Genomic DNA, 23,493 nt, shown 5'->3' on the forward strand with positions numbered 1-23,493 from the left:
CCGTTCGTTTCCCCCAATACCAAGATGGCGGCGGTCTCGTGACGTCAGAGTGTCTTCGAGAATTTTAGCTGGGGGACGCGTGTATACAGTGGGAGGAGCGCTCGCGCCTGGGTGCGCACCGCCATTGGCTGGGGATACAGTGGGAGGGGCGCTCGCGCCTGGGTATTTAACTCCTGGTCCCATTGTTGCGGGCTGTGTTGTTTGTTTCCCAGCTGGTCTGGTTCCACGTCAGGCACCTCCTCACCGCGACACCATTGCACTTTTCTTATTTTATTTTTTATACCCCCTTTTTGTTTGTCTCGTTATCAAATATATATCATGTCTTTTTCTTTTAACCATTCGCTGGACGACGACAGTAGTTTGGGCTCCTCTAAGCGGCTGTCTTGGGGCTCTGTGCTGAAGGGGCTCCACCACCAGAGGCTTCACAACCAGCGGCTCTCCGGGGACCAAGAGGGCAGCAGTGGCAGTGAAACTGGTGAGTTCTTGAGACATTGTTTTTTTTTGGAGATGAGATTGCATTGTCTTTTTAGGTATAATAATGGTTTGTTGTAAGTGTGTGTCGGACGAAAATGCCATTTCATGATACCGGATGATCCCCGACCAGTCGGACCAGATCATCAAACGGAAGGAAAACTGAACAACAAATGACGCTATAATCTCTTCAGTTCACATATAGCTTCTTCTGTGACAGCGGAACTGACGTGATCTATTGTGTCGTTAACCCTTTCACTGCCAGAAGGTTAACCCTTTACTGTCGCACTACAGACTTGTTACCCGTCGCCCGGTAGTGTGATAGTAAAGCCAAGGGTTAACCTTCTGTAGTGTGGCAGTGAAAGGGTTAACCCGCTGTCGTGTGGCAGTGAAAGGGTTAACCGTTTGGTAGTGTGGCAGTGACCGGGTTAACCTTCTTTAGTGTGGCAGTGACAGGGTTAACCTTCTGTAGTGTGGCAGTGACAGGGCTAACCGTTTGGTAGTGTGGCAGTGAAGGGGTTAATCTGCGTGTCCTTGTTTCAGGCAACCCCCTCCCAATGTACAACCCCCCCCCCCCCCACCTAGCCAACCTCCTCAAATGTATACTCTTTTTGTATCACACATGTAAATCTGGTATGTCATAAATGTCTAAGATGTAGCAGTACTGTCTTATCTACTGTATCTGTATGTTATGATGAATTGAAACTGAGTGACCCTGATGTAAACAAGACTAAAGTCTTTCTCTGGTCTGCCTCCCCTTAACGCCGTACTGTATTGTACCCATTCTGCAATCTGTTAATAGCGTTTTTCAATCAATCAGGCTCCGTGGCAGACGTGTCGTTGGAGGAGGAGAGCAGCCTGTTCTGCCACCCCCTGGAGGAGACCCTGGCCGCGGAGGTGGTGGAGGCCATCGCGCACAGCCTGCAGGGCGACCACCACCGCGTCGCGGGCTGCTCCAAGCTCCTCTACCCCGCCTGTCTCCTGCAGAACATCGGCCACCAGCTGCTCCACCTGGCCGCCAGCGAGCCCTGCGGCCTGCGGGGGGCGCTGATAGACCTGTGCGTGGAGCAGGGGGGCCTCATGTGCAGGGTGGATCAGATAGCGGTCGACGCCAGCATCGTGCCCACCTTTCACCTGACCCTAGTGCTTAGGCCCGAGGCGGAGGGGCTGTGGCCCAGGGTTCAGAAGCTCTTCAAGGGCCGTGGCGGCGGGCCCCCGCAGAACTCTAGCGTGAGGCTGGGCACCGGCTTCAGGGCCATCAAGAGGAAGCTGTACTCCTCCGCCGAGCTGCTCATCGAGGAGTGTTGTTGACCCGAGCACTCCGCTCTTATAGGTTTTAAAGATTGACGACTGATGCGCGTTCCCAAGTTTTGTTTCGTCACATAATGTACATTAGTGAAATGCTTGGTTCTGTACGAGTCCCTCGAGAATGTGCTTTATACAGTAAAAAGAAAGACCAAACGATATACAACTAAAGTACAAATGCAAACGATGTGTGTGTACTGTGTAGTAAACACTACGAGCATGAGATGAAATCTTAAAGATGTTTATGGCCAACACTTGACGAGATTCATTTTATACCCTAAACGGCACTAGCGTGGTCTTAGTATAAGTGTTAGAATTTTTTAATGTGAGATTGTTGTTACAAATGAGTACGTTTTTTTCCTTTTGTGTTTTGAAAAACTTTTTAAAACATTTTAAATACGTTTTCAAGGCAACAGATTGTCCCATGGCAGCTATTTCACATTGTTTTATGTGACGAAGGTAGATATGTTTCAACTGCTGTTTGCTCCTGTTTTTCTCTCTGTGAATGTAAATCCAGCCTCGATTGGGCTGTTTGTATTCGATACTCAAATAATATTCACCTGAAGCTGTGCTGCTTTTTGTACTTGAAAGAGAAAACTTGAATAAATTCTACCTATCATTTTCAGATATGTATTTTGTACCTTTGCACCCCCCCCCCCGAGCAATATTTGGTTACAACTATAAAAATGGAAACATTTATTTTACCATCAATTGTGAAATGTATGAGATGATTAGGACCGTCAGAAAGACACAGTATTATTATGCTAACAAAGTAAGAACCAACATGGTAAAAGGGACAGTCAAACAAAAAGGAGACAGATTTTGTACAATTTTAGCAGGATTAATTTAATAAATACAGGTTTACTTTGTGCAATTTCCAATACTTATAATTTCAACAGGCTACAAGCAAATCCACAGGATGACATTAAATTATAGAATAAATGATATTAGCTTTCTTTTTTTTATAACTCCATTTTATTTTTTCCAACCCTGCACTGTTAAAAGTAAATTTTATATTTACATAGGTATGAACTATAAAAATTACACACTTCAGTGGCTCCGATGTGTCTCGTGAGAAGGCCTTGAGGTTCCTCCAAAGTATGTATGGGAAAAAAAGGGATGGGGGGGGAAGAGAGAGATGGAGAAAATCTAAGTCGTAGCAGCTTTGCATACCATTCAAAAAGACGACTACCGAATGCTTTCCTTTTCTAGTTAGTTTTTTTTCCTCCGACCACGCGACGCCCGCAGAGAGACTTCGCGCACCATCCTGAAGAAGACACTAGTGTTTTAGAAGAAGAAACGTCAGTGGTCGACTCGAGCTTCTCTCGCAGTCGGTCCTACGGGGAAGGGGAGTGTCCGTCCTCAGAGCACTGCAGAGAGGACGCTGCGTGGTTGAGATCCGCTGCCCACCGCTCTGTGTCTGTGTGTGTGTGTATAAGGCTGTTCTGATTCTCTTGGGTTTTGTTGCAGTAATATTCTCCAATTTTGGGGGGCGGGCTTCCAACTGATTTCTTCTCGTTTTTGATTCAAGTACCGGAGAACCTGAGGGGAAAATAAGAGACGATTTTAAGATATAAGATATTCCTTTATTGAAACCCCTTGGGGGGGGGGGGAAATCAGGTCGTCATAGCAGCAAGTGGAGGGGGGGGGGGGGTACAGGTATGGGCAGGGGTAATAGTAGAAATACATAAATATAGGCGATACAATTATAAAATCTGAAGATAAAAATGTGAGGAAAATAAACGGTATATACAAAAAGGTGGAGGTGAGGGTCTTTACCCAGACTGGCATGATATACAGTCACAGATAAATACGTGTGAGTGACAATTTACACAGTGGTGATTCTACACACTGAAAAGCTTTATTTGTGCACAGCATGTGCACACACACACACACAGTGGCCCAGGAGTTCAAAACTTGTAATCCCTATCTGATTGGATCAGATTTGTATTCATTAATTTCAACTCATTATGAATTGAAAATGGGGGACCCTGATGTAAACAAGACGAAAGTCTCTCTGGTCTGCATCCCCTTAACAATTGTCTGTATTGAGCTGTACTGTATTGTACCCATTCTGCAATCTGTTAATTAAACATTTCAATCAATCAATCAATAGGGATTCAATGTTTTGAACTCCTGGGCCTGGTAATCTGAAGGTTCCTGGTTCAATCCTGGCTCCTGTCAACTTCATGCCATGGGTTACGTTCACACTGCAGATGCAGGTGGGCCGAATCTTGATTTCTTTGCTCATACATGCGACTCAGATCTGATTATTTTCACGACAGTGTGAACAAACGGCACAAATCACATGGAATCTGATCTTTTCGCGACAGTGTGAACAAACGGCACAAATCACATGGAATCTGATCTTTCATATATTATGGTCCTAAATCAGACATAGGTCTAGATTGACAGAATGTCACTTTGACATTCGTCGATTGTTTACGTCCAACTTCTTTATTGTTTGTTTTTGCGCATGCAGGTCGGTTCAGGAGCAGTGACCGGTTCACACTGGAATCTGATATTGGCCACATTTTTATATATATATAAAAAATAATAATAATAATGTGAACAGCCAAACAAATAATATAATCATATCCGAGCAATAAATTAGGTTTGAGCACCGAGGCTCAGTGCGAACGCAGCCAAAAGGTTTCAACAAGTTAAATTTAAGACTTTAAGACCTTTTTAATACCACTTTGAGCAAAATTGTATACCAATTTCACGGCCATACTAGCAAAAATAATTTAAAAACACAGACACTGAACTGGCACAATGTAATACCTGTGAAAATTCAATTGAAGACCTTTTAATACCTTTTAAGGCCTTTTCAATAACCCGCAGATACTGTATATATAAATGCAGTCCATTTATCATTTAGTGCTAGTAAATACAAATGATGCATTCTCATTACTCACGCACAATTGTAGCCTGTTAAAACTACAATAACAACAAGGGAGAAAAGTTCAGCAACTCTAAGAGGCCGATGGATGTTCTAAAAATAATGCTCTTTATTCATACAATTAAAACCAACTCGTTTCGGCAAAACATACCATCATCAGGGTTACATGACAAAGCAAGTTACATGACAAAGCAAGAACAATAGATCTCAAATACCCATACAAAATGGCCTCCATTTGTCCCCAATGACAACACTGATTGATCCAATGTCAATTGGGGGCCATTTTCCCTGTGGAGGCCATTTTGTATGAGTGTTCAAGCTCCATTGTTCTTTCTCATGTAACCCTGATGAAGGCCTGTTGCCGAAACGCGCTGGTTTTAATTGTATGAATAAAAGAGAATTATTTCAAAGAGTTGCTGAATTCTTCTCCCTAGATAGTTTTATCCAGTTGAATAATATACAGCCGTAAAAAAATACAAAATAATTACAGCCGTAGAAATAAAAGCAAAGTACTGGATTGGATTGGTATAGCTGGTATCAGGTTTCGGCTGTTGGGATATCGGTACGATACCAGTTCTTGGCCTCAGCTGATACCGAGTATTGATCCGATCCAACAGTTTCATTGGGGTGATCGGGCAAAAATATTGAGATATGTTTTTTTCCCCATTAGAGAGATCTAACATGCTTCTATGCGTTAAAAGGTGCAGCAAATCAAGTCACTGTGCTTTGATTTCTGGCGTGTTTCACATTATTTCTTGGCATCAGATCTTAGTATTGGGGGAATTCTCCGATACCCTATATGTAAGCCTGGTATCGGACCCATATCCCTCAGCTCTAAGTTTTATTACTGGTGAGTGGTGACAGATATGATACTACTCACCATTGTGTCCTGTATATTCTCTTACAGAAAGGTGCAACCAAACACTGGTATTTATTTATTTTTAAAGCCCTTATTGGTAAACAACCTGTTTATATCTCTTCGCTGTTAGATTGGAATATTGGAACCTATTCAACTCGGTCGAATGACTGGATGGTTCTTAGGGTGCCTCAAGTGTGTTCTGATCGAGGGAAGTCAGCTTTTTCCTTTGATGCCTCTAACTCATGGAATGTCCTTCAACTCACTCTGAAATGGGAGGTTCTCCCTTCCCTCGGTGTGTTTAAACGTATGATTTCAGACCATTGTCTGACTACCTGTAACTGTTTTAGCTGATCTTTTAAAATTATTTTAAAAGTTTTTTATTTTTACTCTGGCGTTTACATTTCTGTGAATATCGTTTGTATTATGTACCGTTTACATTTTGTACAATCGTCGTTTCTGTAAATGAGGGGAAACCTCAGAGGCATACGATTTTAAATAAAAGGTTGAAATGAAATGAAAAAATATCCCCACAGCGGTATCGTGCGTGCCTCCCTGGTAACTGGCGCCGTGTCGACCGCGGGGAGCTCTTTTGATGTCTTCAAGGAGCTCACACAAGTCAAGGCCGTGGGGGGGGGGGGGGGGGGGGGGGGAGTAGAAATGGCTGCCACGGCGGCGCGGCGAGGGGACACAGCGGCCGACTCACCCCTGCACGTCCCGTCAGCGTCTAGCCGTACAGGATGACCTGGATCTCGGACAGTCTGGAGCAGCTGGGCGTGCCCATCCTCTGGGCCCTTTGGTACAATTCCGAGTCTCCGAAATAACGAGCGCGATACAGTAAGCCTTCCTCTGGAAAAAGGACAAGAAGGGGACAATGGGTTACACCTACATCAACTCTCTTAACAATGCACTAACATTAACTTAGGTAAAAGGAGCTGTAAGTGGTATTTTGTTGTTAAAATAAGTGTTAAATAGCTCTACATTCTGACAGCCATCACTGATATAGAGTGTCTGGTCAGTAACATGGGTCTCCCAGTCCCTCTACTCTGCAGTAAACAGCCATCACTGATATAGAGTGTCTGGTCAGTAACATGGGTCTCCCAGTCCCTCTACTCTGCAGTAAACAGCCATCACTGATATAGAGTGTCTGGTCAGTAACATGGATCTCCCAGTCCCTCCTCTCTGCAGTAAACAGCCATCACTGATATAGAGTGTCTGGTCAGTAACATGGGTCTCCCAGTCCCTCCACTCTGCAGTAAACAGCCATCACTGATATAGAGTGTCTGGTCAGTAACATGGGTCTCCCAGTCCCTCCTGCTCTGCAGTAAACATAATATTTTCCTGGTATCGCTTCCCACTTTATCCAATCAGGAGAGAGAACCCTAGATATTCTTGCTTATTTCAAGAAATCTTGCGAGCCAAATTTGCTTACTGCACTGGTAGATTAAATATATACATATTTATTTCTTATTTTTGTCAACCATTTTTTTGCAGTGTGGAGTTTTCTTGAATAAAGTGTGAACAGGATACCAGAACTATATATTTTAGTTTTGCTGCAGACTGAGACCCATGTTACTGACCAGACACACTATATCAGTGACGGCTGTCAGAATGTAGAGCTACTATATTAACACTTTAATCGCCAAGGACGCCGTAACTCGTCATTGCCCGCCATGCTTAATCTGCCAATGACGCCGTAACACGTCATTGAGATCAATATTGAAACTGGTGCTCATCCAAATTCGGTCCGACCACTCGCTATAGGTCCCGGGACTCGAGCTCGACACAATGGATAGCGATCCGTTACCAATAACTCGATAAACAACATGATTTGGACGTATATACTATTATACAACCTGGAGATGGATCGCATATTTCAACATCCCATAATAGGAATCTTTTTGCTCCACGCTCATCGCCCAACGGCCCGAGGAGACTGGGGTAAGTTTCAGCGTTTATGTTTACCGTGTTTGATACTAACTGCTCTAATGATCATATCACCCACACTACATGAATCATCTAACGTTGGCCACGGAATTATAAACGACCCCCCCCCCCATCCGGTCAACATCAGATGATCAGTAGTAACTTCTAGAAGCACGTCAATTTGAAATTTTTTATCTGGCGCTGATCGCTATCAAACTGTATTTGATCATCAATATAATGCATTTAGGGCTATAAATCACATTCTGCAGAATGCTGCAGAAAACGATAAAAACATATTTATACTTTAGACCGTATTTTAGTATGAATATGTGAATGAAAAAGTATAACGTTGCTACATCCTGAACGATAGATAATTGACGTTGAATGGGCCATAGTAATGTCAATTTAGCAATACAATTTAAAAAGTTATAGCCCTGCAAAGAAGGGGAACTTCTCCATAGACAAATAGAGCTGGCAGAGGATGGTATAAGGATGTACATAAGCGTGGCAGAGAAAGTGTTAATATGTCGACTACTTATTTTCACACAAAGAATACCACTTATAGCTCCTTTAATCCTGTTGAAACCATAGTGACGTAAGAAACAACTCAGCTCCAAAGTATTGTGAGTTTATCACAACAACTGCACTATAAAACACCAAGATAATAAGGATAAAACAAAATACATAACATGCTGGAGGGCAGGAGGTTATTGCCAGACCTGGAGGGTGGGCGTACAATAGTGAATGTCCCCGACTGACTGACTCTCTCTACATAGATCTCTCATGACGAGCCCTGGTGACTGTTGGCAGAAATGAAGTGTTTTTCTTTCCCCGTTCACCAGTAATGTTGTCCTCCATGATGCTGCATGTTGTGGGTTAATGTTGTCCATGATGATTTAGATTTGAAATCTTTATTTCGAACATGTAAATAAATACAAACAATATAAAAATCTAAACAAATCATTGATCCCGGCCCAAGACGCATGTAATAAACAAAAGCAAAACATAACTCAATTTACATGTTCGAAAAGGAGTAGGAAGAAGTATACACTTATTTAATCCTACCCCTTTTCCACTACTCAAATGAGTGTACTAATGTAAAACCTTACAAAACAAATATATATATATATGCAAAACAAAAAACAAAAATTGTATATGTAAAACATGAAAGAAATTAAATAAAAATGTTAACACCCGTGAATGTCAAATCCCTTCCTCATCCCCGTACCTCGTGAACATCATTTCCTTATAATTCAGTTTGAATAGTCTCATATTTGGACATCGCTGCATGTTGTGGGTTAATGTTGTCCTTGATGCTGCATGTTGTTGTGGGTTAACGGCAAAATCACACTTCACCAAAACGATGACGTTTTGTTAACTAATTAAAAAAAAAAGCCAAATCGCTAAACGCTAGATGACCGCATGTTGCGGAGAACGCACCGACGCCGGATGACCCGATCTGCGACACTAAGCTATATTAGCTTTGGCCGGCGATCTTTCTGATTTTCTAAAAAACTACCAATTGGAAACTCTAAACCCCCTGCCTGATCAGAGAGGGAGACATGTATATATCAGAACTAGGGATGCACCGATCGGACTTTTTCAGTCCCAATACCGATACCTGGCTTTGGGTATCGGCCGATACAGAGTACCGATCCGATACCATTATCTGAAATGAAAAATAAAGAAATTGAACCCTAACTAACCTTACTGTCATGCACATGTCCTAATAAAACTAACCCACACTGTAGCACTCAACACTTTGATGAACATTGTTACTCAGCTGATAAGAGTTGTACCCTTCCTGATGACTTGTCGTACAGAACTCGTAAGTCGCTTTGGATAAAAGCGTCAGCTAAATGACTAAATGTAAATGTAAATACCCATTGTTCAATTAATAAACTGTACGCCTCACTGTGTGGAAGAGACTGGGATCATTCTTTTGTGAAAGGCAACATCAGGCTCGACTTAAAACATTACTTTCCTAACTTAGTGAAACTAAATGTAACAAATTAATAAATGTACTGAATTGTTATTTCTTATTTTATTTATTATAAAAAATGTATAAAAATAAATAATATCCGATATATATATATTTTTTTTACCGATACCCGATCCAGCTCTTTTAGTGATATCGGGCCGATATCCGATATCAATATCGGAGCATCGCTACTTATCAGAGAGGGAGACATGTATATATCAGAAGGCCTTGTTGACGGGACCCACAGCTGCACGGACCGCAGAACAAAGCTGCCAGCGATCTATTCATAGTGCGTTCATCTTCCTCCCGCTGCGGGAGATCCTGCAGACTCGGGAGCAGTCGATAAAACCTCCCCCGTGAGAGGAGCTCTATTGCTGAGACACACATGCGTCTTGGGCCGGGTTGAGGCTTAACACATTAGTTGCCGTTCCACGAGAATTCTAATTTCTGTGGCCCAACGGTTCAGTGCCAAAAAAAACGAAGATTCTCGTTTATGGGTCGTTATTTCTTTTATTCGCTATTGCCATTCATAATCCATCGAGGCACCTTGTGTGCAGGCTGTCCTGAATGGGTCCGAGATCGCAAGCGTCCAATACCGCCGCCTAATGCCTTGCGGCCGCTATTGCACTCCATTTGAAACGATGTGGCTTGGTGTCTGGGCCGAGCTGCGGCGTGGGGGCGGGGTCTAAACACTCGGGCAAGACAAGGGCTACAACAGGGAAATACAAGTTATTATAAAAACAAGAGACAACTATTATAGAAATAACAGACGCTCTGTGAATATACAGTATATCACAAGGCACACGGGATCCTGAGAGACCCCAGCCACCCGCACCACAAACTGTTTGAGCTCATGCCGTCTGGCAGACCACTGCCAACAGAGACCACTGAACAGCTACTTCCACCAGGCAAACAGACCACTGCCAAGAGACCACTGAACAGCTACTTCCACCAGGCAAACAAACCACTGACTTGCTTGTCTAACTCCAGGGTAGATGGCAAATAACTAAGCTAATTTCCCAAAAGGTTGGCATGTTCCTTTAAATCGCTTAAATCAAATAAAATGTATTTGTAAAGCCCCAAAATCACAAGGTAATGCCCCCATGGGCTGCACAAGTCTTCTTTTAAACAAGTCAAGAAGAAGAAACATCACAATAAATCAAGAACAATTTAAAATAACACTAAAAAACTAATAAACACTAAAAACCTAGCAATAGGAAAAAAGCACCACAGGCGACATGGAGAGAAACCTCAGCCCCCCCCCCCCCCCCCCAACTTGGATGTCGGTGATAATATAGTGTTGCTATGGAATGGATGATCAATCAATCAATCTAATTTATTTGTATAGCACATTTAGACATGTGACTTGTCAACCAAAGTGCTTCACAGTAAGTCGCATAGCTAAAAACAAAGGAAAGTGCTAAAGTATAGAATAAACAGAAAATATAAACAACCAACGGACAGACAAAGAAACAAAACAACACGTCAACAAGCAAGGCGAGAGTCAGAGTGAGTCAGGGAAGGCCAGGCGATATAGATGGGTTTTGAGTTTAGATTTAAAAGACTCGACGGAGGGGGCAGATTTGATGGACATGGGGGATGGTGTTCCAGAGGTCAGGGGCTGCGGCAGCAAAAGCACGTCCCCCCCCCTAGACTTGAAATTGGACCTACGGGTCCCTTGTCATGATGGATGGGTGGAGACTTACTCTGTTGTTTCTCCTTCCAGCAGTTGTTCCGGAGGTTGGAGATGTAGTCCTCCTCCACGCTCTTCTCGATGCTCCGCAGGTTGCTGGCGCTGTTCTCCTCGTTGAAGCGGTCGCCCACCCAGAAAGGCACCTTCAGGGCCGGCGTGTGCCTCTTGTGGATGTGTCCCACTGACCTGCGGCCAACACAACGGAGAGACTCAGGCCATCGGAGAACACTCAACACGGATCTCTCCACATACAAGCACACATGAACACACACACTCACACACACACACACACACAACACATCCTCACATCGCTGGCGGAAGAAAACCTTGTAACTCCATTTTTTTAATTGATATATAAATCAACTCAGTAGATCATCCTCCATATGAGTGTGTGGTTTTACAAAGTTTAAACAATGGAAAAGAATTAAACCGATCATCTGTCTAAACCTCGTAACTCTATTCGCCCTCAAATCTGTGTTCGTTTTTTTTTCGTCTCCTGAAAAGTTGGGTTTTTGGAGTTACAAGGTTTTCTTCCGCCAGCATAATACACTACACTATGAGAAAGGTCACTTTAGAAACTACTGTACACTTTTTTGCAATATTCCGAACCCGCTGTATATTTGTATATTATTATTATTTTTTTTTTGATCCACTTTTTCTCCCATTTTCTATATTTTCTCCCATCCCAATTTCGTATCATCCAATTCAACCCTCCCCTGTCACGAACACTGTTTCTTGCCTCCCACAAGCCGGCTGCAATGTGGACTAAGTCATACATAGCACAAGTCCCCTCCGGTACTTGAGGTAACAGCAGTCGCATCTTTTCACCTGCGCAGCTCGATATCTCAGTGGCGAGGAGTAACGCGTGGGAGGCTCACGCTGCCCCCGACACTTCCTGATTCTACTGCGCAGGCGCACCAACCGACCTGTAGGAGTCGCTGTCCACAACGCCCGATCCCCACCCATCAGTTTCCCACCCCCTAATACGGCCAATGTGTATTAGTACGGACGACCAGCTAAACTGAAAGCAAATGTGGAGCGCTGGGCTCGAACAGGCGAGCCCAGCGTCTCCAGCATTTCGTGGCGAGCGCCTTGCCCACTACGCCACGTAGCCGCCCCTTATTACCTTTATTTCTTACGTTTAGAATTGTATTCTATTCTTATGATTTTTTTTTTTTATCATGTCTATTTTTTATTTTATTATTTGTATTTTTGCACAATCGAGGCGGGCATGGCCACCTACATTTCACTACATGTCTTGTGTATGTATGTGACAAATAAAACTCTTGAAGCTCAACAACTGAGAAACCGACGCGGTCGCGAGGCCGCGGCTACGTTGATCCGCTGAGTGGGATATATATTATATATACATCCGTCTGTACATACCTGCATATAAACCCTTTTACATATCTGTAGTAAGATACTATATCTGTACATATCCTTTACCTACTCTTACTAGTTACACTGCTGGCCAGTATGACTTACTACCATAGTGTCTTTATACCTGTATCACTGTACATATACTATAACTCTGTACATACATCTAATTAGCACTATTACTCAGTAGTACTCATTTATATATTTTATACCCAGTTTAATCACCTGTGCATTACTATTGCACTTTACTGTTACATTTGCACTCTGGTTGGATGCCAAACCTCTTTGTGTTGTACTACTGTACTTGTGCTGTAGTATGACGACAATACATTAGAATCTAAGGTAATCTATTTGACAGACACCAGGCTTTTAAAAGAGATTTTCCTCCCTAATAAACGGCGCCGTGTTGACTTTGCACAATGCGACCGCGGGGGGGAGCTCCTTTGATGTCTCCCCTGAGGAGAGCTCTCGTCGAGCGGACGGACTGACGGAGACACTTACGGGCGGTAGCTAAGGCTGTAGGGGGGTTGGGACACCATCATTTGACTCAGCGCGGACACCACGATTAGGATAAGGATGGGCATCAGCTGCACAAACAGAGCCATGCCTCCCTGCGCGGACAGAAAACACACAACGGTTACTTTGATTGAATTAGGAGACGTCGTGCACTTGATTGAATTAAAGAGACAAACGTTTTTTAACACCTCAGCAATTAAGTGAGACATTCACAGTTTTTAGGATTTAGGCCGTGCGAGTGTTATTACAGATCGGCACTTACCTCTCTCTGTGGTTCTCTCCTCTCGCCGCCTCTGTTCTGCTGTCCAAAGTGCATTCTGCCATTTCTGTAAACGTGTACATTACCTGGAACAAAAAATGAACAATAATAAAGAATGTGACAAAATGTAGAAGATCACATAGCGTGCACCACAGGACGTAAACATGACAGAAGTACGGGCTCATTCAGATCTAATTACATTTAGTCATTTACAGGGTTCCCAGACATTGCTAAATGAAATTCAAGGACTTTTAAGTACTTTTCCAAGCACTATTTTTCATTTTCAAGGATGTCACTCGAATCATGATACAAATCACTTTTTTTAGGCATCTTCTTGGCCCGCTTGCCAGCTAGAGCATCACACACAGAGAAGAAAAGCAGTTAAATAGGTTAAAACAAAACAAACAAAACTATTTCTTGATTCAGAACAATTTGATCATGGATGAACAAAACATTCAATGTGAATGGTTGATTTGAATTTCAATGACTTTTTAAGCACCTTGTTAAAAAATGGGCTGTTTAAGGAATTCCAGGCCTTGACTTTTTTATTTAAAAAATCAAGCACTAAGCACTTCAAGGACCTTGTACTGTACGAACCCTGCATTTAGTCATTTAGCTGACGCTTTTATCCAAAGCGACTTACAAGTTCTGTACGACAAGTCATCAGGAAGGGCACAACTCTATCAGCTGAGTAACAATGTTCATCAAAGTGTTCAGACTTGAGTGCTGCAATGTGGAGTGTAAGATAGTACATTAGGAAGAGTGCATGACAATAAGAAGGTTAGTTATTAAAAAAAAAAATCATTTCAGATATTGATTGAAGAAGTGTGTCTTTAGAGTTGTACCCTTCCTGCTGACTTGTTGTTGTACAGAACTCGTAAGTCTAACTACACACCCTCAAGACCCCTACGCTCTGCATCTTCTGGCCGCCTCAGACCTACTCCTATCAGAGTTCCGGGAGGGTCATCAAAGAGAAGCCGCCTATTCTCAGTCCTTGCCCCACAATGGTGGAACGAACTGCCCACCACAGTTAGGACAGCAGCCGAAACCCGTCCAATCTTTCGCTGTAGACTAAAGACGCACTTCTTCAACCATTATCTAAAAAATTTAATAAAAAATCTAACCCTAACTAACCTTATTGTCCTAATATACTAACATACACTATATAGCACTCTACACTTTGATGAACATTGTTTCTCAGCTGATAGAGTTGTGCCCTTCCTGATGACTTGTCGTACAGAACTTGTAAGTCGCTTTGGATAAAAGCATCAGCTAAATGACAAAATGTAAATGTAAAATGTAAATGCATTTAAGCATAGTAGGTCATAATCCGTTTTGAGACACTTCCCCCCCCCCCCCCCCCCCCACTGTGTTATATCAACATATCCTTAGGGCTGAGTCCAAACGTTCGAACCTTCGTTCGTTACGTTGGCATTTGAATTCTAAATTGAATTTTTTATTTAAAATGTATTTAATCCTTTTTTTCTTTTTATATAAATATATATTTTTTTATGTGTCTATTCATTCTGTTTACATTTACATTTACATTTAGTCATTTAGCTGACGCTTTTATCCAAAGCGACTTACAAGTTCTGTGCGACAAGACAGCAAGAAGGGTATAACTCTATCAGCTGAGTAACAATGTTCATCAAAGTGTTGCGTGTTACAGTGTAGGTTAGTTTATTAGGACAAGTGCATGACATTAAGGTTAGTCGGGTTAGATTTTTTATTTTTTTTCTTTTTTTTTATTTTTATCATTTCAGATAATGGTTGAAGAAGTGAAGAAGAAGTGTTTAAACCAATGAGGTTTTTCCTCACAGTTGCAGATAAAGATTAGGCTACACTAATATTATAGTATTAAAAGTGATGAGTTATATTCATTAAAGAAAGTTGATTTAATAAAAAAGAAAATACTCATTTAATCAGATTAATCACTTTATTCAAATTGAGGATTTGGTTTGAGGATAGTTATTAAAAAAAATTTAAATTAAAAATTAAAAACGAAGGTTCGAACGTCCGTTCGAAAAACCCTGACGAAGTTCGAAGCCCAAAAACAGGCTTCGGGGGAAACAGCCCGACCTGGACTATATTATAAACACTCAAAACTCTTCATACTTGTTCATACTTCACTGGCTTCCAGTGCGGCATCATATCAAGGTTCTTCTCTTCATTAACAAAGCACTCGATGGTAAAGCCCCGTCCTACATGTCGGACCTACTCACCCCCTACTCTTGTGCTAGGACCCCCCATGGGCCAATTAGGGGCGATTTAAGGAACAGGGGGCCAATCTCAAGACCAGGGGGGCCTCCATGCTTTTCCTGTCGCAGCCCCCCAGGCTGTGGAACAGTGTCCTCGTCTTGCCCCCTCGACAGAGTCCTTTAAATCACAGCTCAAAACGTACCTTTATTCTCTAGTGGTTCCTTGATCCTGACCTGTACCTTGCCTGAGCCATCGTACTGACGTGCAATTTTGTTGTCTGTTCCATTATTGTATGACCCGCTACCTGCCTTTGTAAAGCACTTTGTTTGGCTTGTGTCATGTAAAACGTGCTATATAAATAAATCTGATTGATACTTCCCTGTTCATACTGCACAATTGCACACAGCCTGGCCTATTTTATAATTATATTATACTTTTATTTTAATATAGTTTATATTCCATGTTATTTTAGTCTACCTTTTATTTCATTCTACCTTAATCGTCCGTCTGTTAATGTCGCACCAAGCGACCAAATCAAATTCCATGTGAGGGCAAACTACCTGTCAATAAAGACCTTTCTGAGGTAATAATAATATAGGTTTCCCCTTCTTCGACTTTTGCCGGACGCAAGCTCTCTCCACGCTAGGGATGAGTTAGCCAGTCTCCACATTCCATTTTCATGTCAGAGTCGAAAAATATTTTTTAAAAGTCTAAAGACTTATTTTTTTTTAAGTGAAGCAAACCATTCTTATTTAATCCGTTTTTATATTTAGAAGCAGCCTAATTTTCATAGCCTAATTGATCTAAAAGATGCACACATGCTATCGTTTCTGTTTGTTTATTAAAAACCGGTTGATGGGCCAATGCAATGCTGTTATTAGTATAGGCTACGGTGGTGAACGGTGTCATTTTGATTTATTGTCGGTCAGCTGAGCCGATTATCTGAAGTGCCTATTTATGTGCAATACCCTTTGATTTTAATGATCCATTCTATTAAAAAGAATAACTGAATTTAAACGGAAACAGAACATTTGAACTGAATTTAAACTGAAACAGAAGATAACAATTTCGAATTTTCCAATATTCGGTCTTAAGAACAGTAGACCATTCGAAAATGCACATCCCTACTCGGCGGTTGCCGACCGGCCACAGCAGGAGACGCGGGGGGTGGGGGTTTGGGGGGGGGGGTAAATAAGCTCACAACAACGGCCTGATCCACCCCAACGCCCCCCCCCCCCTCCCCACGGTGAAGAGCCCCATTGTCTGAACTGAATGAGCCCTAAACCAGGTGGGAAAAGTTAATGAAAAACATTCCTTGTTGAAGTGCATTTAACCCCCAAGAGAGAGTTGCTCAAGTGGAAAGAGCGCCATCTGGTGGTTGCACTGGGCAGCATCATGCTGTGTGAATGCGTGTAACTGTGTAAGATGAGATAAAATAAGATATTCCTTTATATTGATCCCTTTGGGGAAATTCAGGCATCATAGCAGCACGGGGGAGGGGAGGTACAGGTGGTAGAAGACATGGTACAGGTGACATAATTATAGTACAGTGGAGAAGTAAAAATTAAATAGAATAAAAAAGCAGTGTAAACAAAACAATATAACAAATCAATATAATTAACTCTGGACATGTGCATATGGGCAACAAGGTGCGAGATGAGGGTATGTAATGTATGCCCTCTCAGTTATATTTGCTCTACAATAAATAGTTATAACATATAATCTAATAATCCAAATCGAATCTAATATATAATCTAAAAAAAAAGATAAAATGCTAAATATATGCAATATATAATATAATCTAATAATCCAAATGAGAGAGTGTGTGTGTGTGTGTGTGTGTGTGTGTGTGTGTGTGTGTGTGTGTGTGTGTGTGTGTGTGTGTGTGTGTGTGTGTGTGTGTGTGTGTGTGTGTGTGGTCTGACTGGCCAGACCAGAATGACCTATGCGGCTGGTCCAACGTGGCCCTGGAGTGGGTGGGGCCGGACTCGGACGCTGTTAATGTTTCTGAGGAGATCATCTCTGACCCTACCATCTCTGTGAAGGCCACCATTGACATCTGTGGAATGTGGCATGAACTGCCACTTACCAATGCCCGTGGCCATCTCATGTCGGCACAACAACAACGCCAACGTCAACACTGGACTGAGCTTAAACTGCAAGGGAAGCTTGCCTGTCTCCCTGCCGCTGACCACTCTGTCTCGCACGCAGTTTAAAAAAATGTAGCTATTGATGAGCATCATAATTTTTACTTTAAAAGCTAGGCTACAGGTTTTACCATCGAAGCTCAACCTTTCCATCTGGTTCCCTGGCAGTCATAGCCCACACACTGCATACACCACATTTACCCCAGGTAAATATACTAGGTTATAAATGACTAGATAAAGCATCCCATCTACCACTCACTTGACGGGAAGCCTCCTCCGAAGAACATGTTGAAGAGATCCTCCGGCGAGATGTCGGCCTCGAAGTTGTGCCGCTGGTTCCTCTGGCTCGGGTTGGCCTTCTCCTCCCCGTACTGGTCGTACTGTCGCCGCTTCTCCGTGTTGCTCAGGACGGCATAGGCGTTTCCAATCGCTGGAGAAAAGACGGAAAACGACAAACATTTTTAGTTTGATGCATTGCCCCCACAGTCCTCCACTCCCTTCACTGGCTGCCAATAAACCAGCGGATTGACTTGAACCCTTTCACAGCCACATGACAAAAGGGTTAACCCTTTCACAACCAAACTACAGAAGGTTAACCCTTTCACTGCCACACTAAAAGACGGTTAACACAGTCTGTAGTGTGGTAGTGAAAAGTTTACCTTCTGTAGTGTGGTAATGAAATGGTTAACCTTCTGTAGTGTGGTAGTGAAAGGTTAACCTTCTGTAGTGTGGTAGTGAAAGGTTAACCTTCCGTAGTGTGGTAGTGAAAGGAATAACCTTCTGTAGTGTGGTAGTGAAAGGGTTAACCTTCTGTAGTGTGGTAGTGAAAGGGTTAACCTTCTGTATTGTGGTAGTGAAATGGTTAACACAGGGTATCTGCAGGTTTAGCCCAGTCAGATTTAATGCTTTTTAAGACTTTTGAATGCCACTCAGAATTAAATTTAATACCAATTTCACAATAACAAAATGACAAATCATGCAACAACACCAATTAGTTTAAGTTTAGGGACACATTGGTCCAAAGATGTTTATTAAAACATAACTTGGAAACTTAAAAATCTTGAACTTAAAGGAGTAACTGGATTGGATGAATTTCAACAAAGGGGTGACCAAACATAAATAGCAAATATAGCTATACAAAATATACCAGGGGCCAAGCAGCAAGTGCAACAGCCACTGTCAGAACACATAACTATTACCACCCTCCCCAGGGTATCAAAAAAGTCAACCAACAAACAAGATTCTTGTGCCGGATCTCCTCTCTGGTAAACAAGAATACCCTGAAGACTCTGGCAGGAGCACTCATTCAAGGGTACTACGACTATGGTACCAAAGCACCTCAAAGGCCCTAAAAACAAGATTACAAACATCACAAAACAAACTGGTCAGACTACTGCTTAACCTCACTCCTAAAACCCACTTTACCCCTGCCCACATTCAAAACCGCTCTTAAAGAGTAAAATGTCCAACCCCCCCCCCCCCCCCCCCCCCCCTCCTAATGTACAGTCTCCTCCCCATCATATGTATATATTTTCTGTTAGGATCTCTGGGTAACAGTACTGTATATTTGCATATCGTATATGTCACAATTGTAACACTACAGTACTATATACCTGTATGTCATGTATGTCCCTATGCCATAAATGTCATGATGTCATGTATGTTGAGTATGTCATAAATGTCATGTCACTATGAATTGAAAATGGGGGACCCTGATGTAAACAAGACACACGTCTTTCTCTGGTCTGCATCCCCTTAACAATTGTGTGTATTGAGCCGTACTGTATTGTACCCATTCTGCAATCTGTTAAATAAAGTTTTCATTCATTCATCCAGTTGTTTTGTTTTTGTGGTTTGGTTGAATGAATGAATTCTTTGTTTAACAGATTGCAGAATGGGTACAATACAGTACGGCTCAATACACACAATTGTTAAGGGGATGCAGACCAGAGAAAGACGTTTGTCTTGTTTCCATCAGGGTCCCCCATTTTCAATTCATAGTGACATTTATGACATACTCAACATACATGACATTTGTGGCATAGGGACATACAGGTATATAGTACTGTACTGTTACATTTGTGACATATACGATATGCAAATATACAGTACTGTTACCCATAGATCCTAACATACATGGGAGGATACTGTACGTCATTAGGAGGGGGTGGGTGGGAGGCAAAAATACATAGTGGGTGAAGCTCTCATCGAACATAAACACAAACGTGTCCTTGTTTACATCCGTGAATAGATTATTTTCAAGTTAAGACCTCAGCTTCAAGCTTTGGCGTGGAGCCGAATGTTATCCGGACTTCTGTTGGTGCAAATGTTATAGTCCTACCTGATGGCGCAGCTGGTGTGGAGGAAATAGTAGTTTGCAGAGGTAACATGCTTAGCGCTCAGCATGTGCGACGCGACTGCTATTTTTTTTGTTGCAGCGGGGCTCGTAATGGTCTTTGACTGGGACCAACCATCGCGCAAACAGTGGATTGTGGAGCCAGTTCTCGTTAAATTGGCACTTTCCCATATTAACGAGTGCAAATGCTGAACTAAACTAAACTAAACGTAATGTTAGCGTTATCGCTTCGCCTTGCTAACGTTAGCTAGACTCCGTTGCTGAAATCATGGTTCCCCGGCCCAACACAACTCATTGTTGGTTCCGCCCCATTCCGGTCTGCGTGATTCTACAACACGGTCAATGAAAAGTCAAACTTTATTTCCCGTTAACCGTTTTCCCCCAGATTTCATAATAAAACATAAGATGACATTGCATTTTATCTTTCCTTTCTATGGCATTTTTAAGACCTCTGAAAATGGATTTAAGACATTTTAAGACAAAGGCCTTAATTATTGATAAACAAATTTAAGACCTTTTAAGACTTTTTAAGGATCCGCGGACACCCTGTAACAGTCTGTAGTGTGGTAGTGAAACGGTTAACCGTCTGTAGTGTGGTAGTGAAATGGTTAACTGTCTGTAGTGTGGTAGTGAAAGGTTAACTGTCTGTAGTGTGGTAGTGAAATGGTTAACCGTCTGTAGTGTGGTAGTGAAATGGTTAACCGTCTGTAGTGTGGTAGTGAAATGGTTAACCGTCTGTAGTGTGGTAGTGAAATGGTTAACTGTCTGTAGTGTGGTAGTGAAATGGTTAACCTTCTGTAGTGTGGTAGTGAAAGGTTAACCTTCTGTAGTGTGGTAGTGAAATGGTTAACCGTCTGTAGTGTGGTAGTGAAATGGTTAACTGTCTGTAGTGTGGTAGTGAAAGGTTAACCTTCTGTAGTGTGGTAGTGAAAGGTTAACCTTCTGTAGTGTGGTAGTGAAAGGTTAACCTTCTGTAGTGTGGTAGTGAAAGGTTAACCTTCTGTAGTGTGGTAGTGAAAGGTTAACCTTCTGTAGTGTGGTAGTGAAAGGGTTAACCTTCTGTAGTGTGGTAGTGAAAGGTTAACCGCCTGTAGTGTGGTAGTGAAAGGTTAACCTTCTGTAGTGTGGTAGTGAAAGGGTTAACCGCCTGTAGTGTGGTAGTGAAAGAGTTAAGGTTCTCCTGCTGGTCTACAAGGCCATAAACCACTCCGGCTCGACCCGCCTCCAGGACCTCCTCTCCCCTCAACCTGCGTCCAGGACACTCAGGTCTGGCAGCCAACAACACCTCCTCTCCATCCCACGCACCAGGCTGTCGACCCCATGGGGCACCGTGCTTTCTCCACACTGGGGAATCAGCTGCCAGGGTCCGTCAGCGCTTGTTACACTGACTGTTTTTGTGCTCGTTTTTATACGTTTTTGAATACGTTTGCTGTCCCTTTTACACAGAAATGCGTTTTTTGGCGGATACGTTGTGGCCCTACTGAAAACGCTAAATTGTGTTTTCCGTTTTGGAGTAGCGCCAAAACTCGCCGACAACAGTCGTGTAATTTGCACGGAGCCGTTGTTGTTCTTGTAGATACCATCTGCGTGCCCTTCCGGTGACAACAGAGCTGTCCCAAATAGCTGCAGCTACCATGTGTTGTCAAGTTATTGTTATAAGGACCCCAGTCCAAGCTACAACAGTCTGCATTCCCTTAACAATTGTTTGTATTGAGCCGTATTGTACCCATTATGCAAATAAAGTTTACATCCATTCATTCTGCTAGCATTACCGATTGCATGAGCAGCTGGCTAACGTTAGCTATCAGACCCTGTTAGCTCAGAGCTCCTCTTTCAATCTTAACAAGCATTAAACAAAATGGCCCAGTCATCTATTCACCTTTGTTTAATACACACAGCGTTGTCTCTAATGTTATCTAGCTACTGATAGCTCCCGATATCATCAGTTTGGTGCTGGCTAACTAGCGTGAGCTAACGTTAGCTTCTAGCCACAATGCTATACTGTTATAATGGCATATTCCATTCACGTTAGCATGCAGCTAACAATGTAGCTAACAAAGTCACCGATCTTTTTTGAGACTAAACTATCCGCTCTTGGTGGTCACTTGTGTTGATGTTAGTTTTGTTTCATCAACAAATGAGAGGCAGAACACACAGTGAATGTATCCGTTTTGTTTATTGCACTTTTATTACACTTTGCTGAAAAAGAAGTGCTGCATTGGGTAAATAGGCAAAGATGGCGGCGCCCGCCTTGTTGACATTTTCTTTGCAGGAAGTGTATTGGCACATTCAAGTTCTGATTGGTTGAAAATTGCCTTCATGTTCGCCACCTACTGCTTTGGCAGTGTACTACATCACTGTGCTCAGGTGACAAAACGAAAGTGTGACCCACCTCCCGCTACGTTGCGGCGAAACTCATCTGAAAATGAAACGAAAGTCTAACCGCAGCCTCAGACTCCCTTGCTGCCTTCAAGGCCAGCCTTAAAACTCACTTATTTTTACTCTATCTTCCACTAGGGCCTGTTTTTACTGCTCCTATGTCTTTGTGTTTTTTTTTACTTTTAACCTTTTATTTTCCATTTTGCTGTGAAGCACCTCGAGATCTCGTTGAGTTTAAAGTGTGCTATATAAAATGAAATGTATTATATTATTATTATTTTTATTGTACAACCCCCAGCACTGGTGAAAACTTGAAAATCAAAAATATCTATATTTTTATGAGCAATTAACAGTACACAGACAGCACACAAGTCGGCTGAATTGCTCTCTGGAGGAGGATGAGAAGGAAGATGGCCGCTAGCCTGGAGAACCCCTCCCCCTCCCCCTCCCACCTGGAGAACCATTATGAGGAGCTAGCCAAGATGAGGACTACAGCGTATATCATGCCAGTTAGGCTACAGACCATCACCGTGTACACCGTTTATTTTTCTCATATTTTTATATTCAGAGTTAATTATATTGTTTACACAGTTTATTTTTCTCGTTTTTATATATTCCGATTTTATTTGATTGACTATATATTTATGTCTTTCTACCGTTACCCTGCCCATACCTGTACCTCCTCTCCCCTCCCCCATGCCACCCGAATTTCCCCAAGGGGATCAACAAAGCAACGTCTTATCTTAAATGCGAGTTGAATGCAAACAATGTGTTTCGCCTACAGCTTCGTCAGGCTTGCTTGGCCTCCTTGTGTTTGGTGAAGTCACTGCCGCCAACCAACGTCAAGAAGAAATAAGGTTGGACAACGCTGTGCATCAGCTCAATCAGTCATATATATATATTAGTGGTGGAGGAAAATATCGATACAGTATAGTATCGCGATACAATATATATATTTTTTTTTTAATCTAACCCCGACTAACCTTAATGTCATGCACTTGTCCTAATAAACTAACCTACACTGTAACACGCAACACTTTGATGAACATTGTTACTCAGCTGATAGAGTTGTATCCTTCTTGCTGTCTTGTCGCACAGAACTTGTAAGTCGCTTTGGATAAAAGCG

At 42.4% G+C, this 23,493-nt stretch overlaps 2 protein-coding genes across 2 annotated transcripts in view; one reads left to right on the plus strand and one right to left on the minus strand.

The window, feature by feature from the left end:
* Positions 1 to 215: 215 nt before the first annotated feature.
* LOC311234005 (DNA damage-inducible transcript 4 protein-like) lies at positions 216 to 2,383 on the plus strand. Its single transcript, XM_084321083.1, has 2 exons — positions 216 to 475; positions 1,292 to 2,383. The coding sequence occupies exons 1-2, from the start codon at positions 319 to 321 to the stop codon at positions 1,780 to 1,782; spliced, it is 648 nt and encodes a 215-aa protein (XP_084177209.1). The 5' UTR covers positions 216 to 318; the 3' UTR covers positions 1,783 to 2,383.
* Positions 2,384 to 2,607: 224 nt separating this feature from the next.
* Positions 2,608 to 23,493, minus strand: part of dnajb12a (DnaJ heat shock protein family (Hsp40) member B12a) — a 59,561-nt gene continuing 38,675 nt past the window's right edge. Inside the window, 6 exon segments of the mRNA XM_084322113.1 lie at positions 2,608 to 3,318; positions 6,241 to 6,383; positions 11,148 to 11,320; positions 13,013 to 13,122; positions 13,290 to 13,372; positions 17,892 to 18,062. Of these exon segments, the coding sequence (XP_084178239.1) occupies positions 6,262 to 6,383; positions 11,148 to 11,320; positions 13,013 to 13,122; positions 13,290 to 13,372; positions 17,892 to 18,062 (659 nt within the window). The 3' untranslated portion in view covers positions 2,608 to 3,318; positions 6,241 to 6,261.

This window comes from Notolepis coatsorum, assembly GCF_963971535.1.
Source record: "Notolepis coatsorum genome assembly, chromosome: 9".
Lineage (NCBI taxonomy): Eukaryota > Metazoa > Chordata > Actinopteri > Aulopiformes > Paralepididae > Notolepis > Notolepis coatsorum.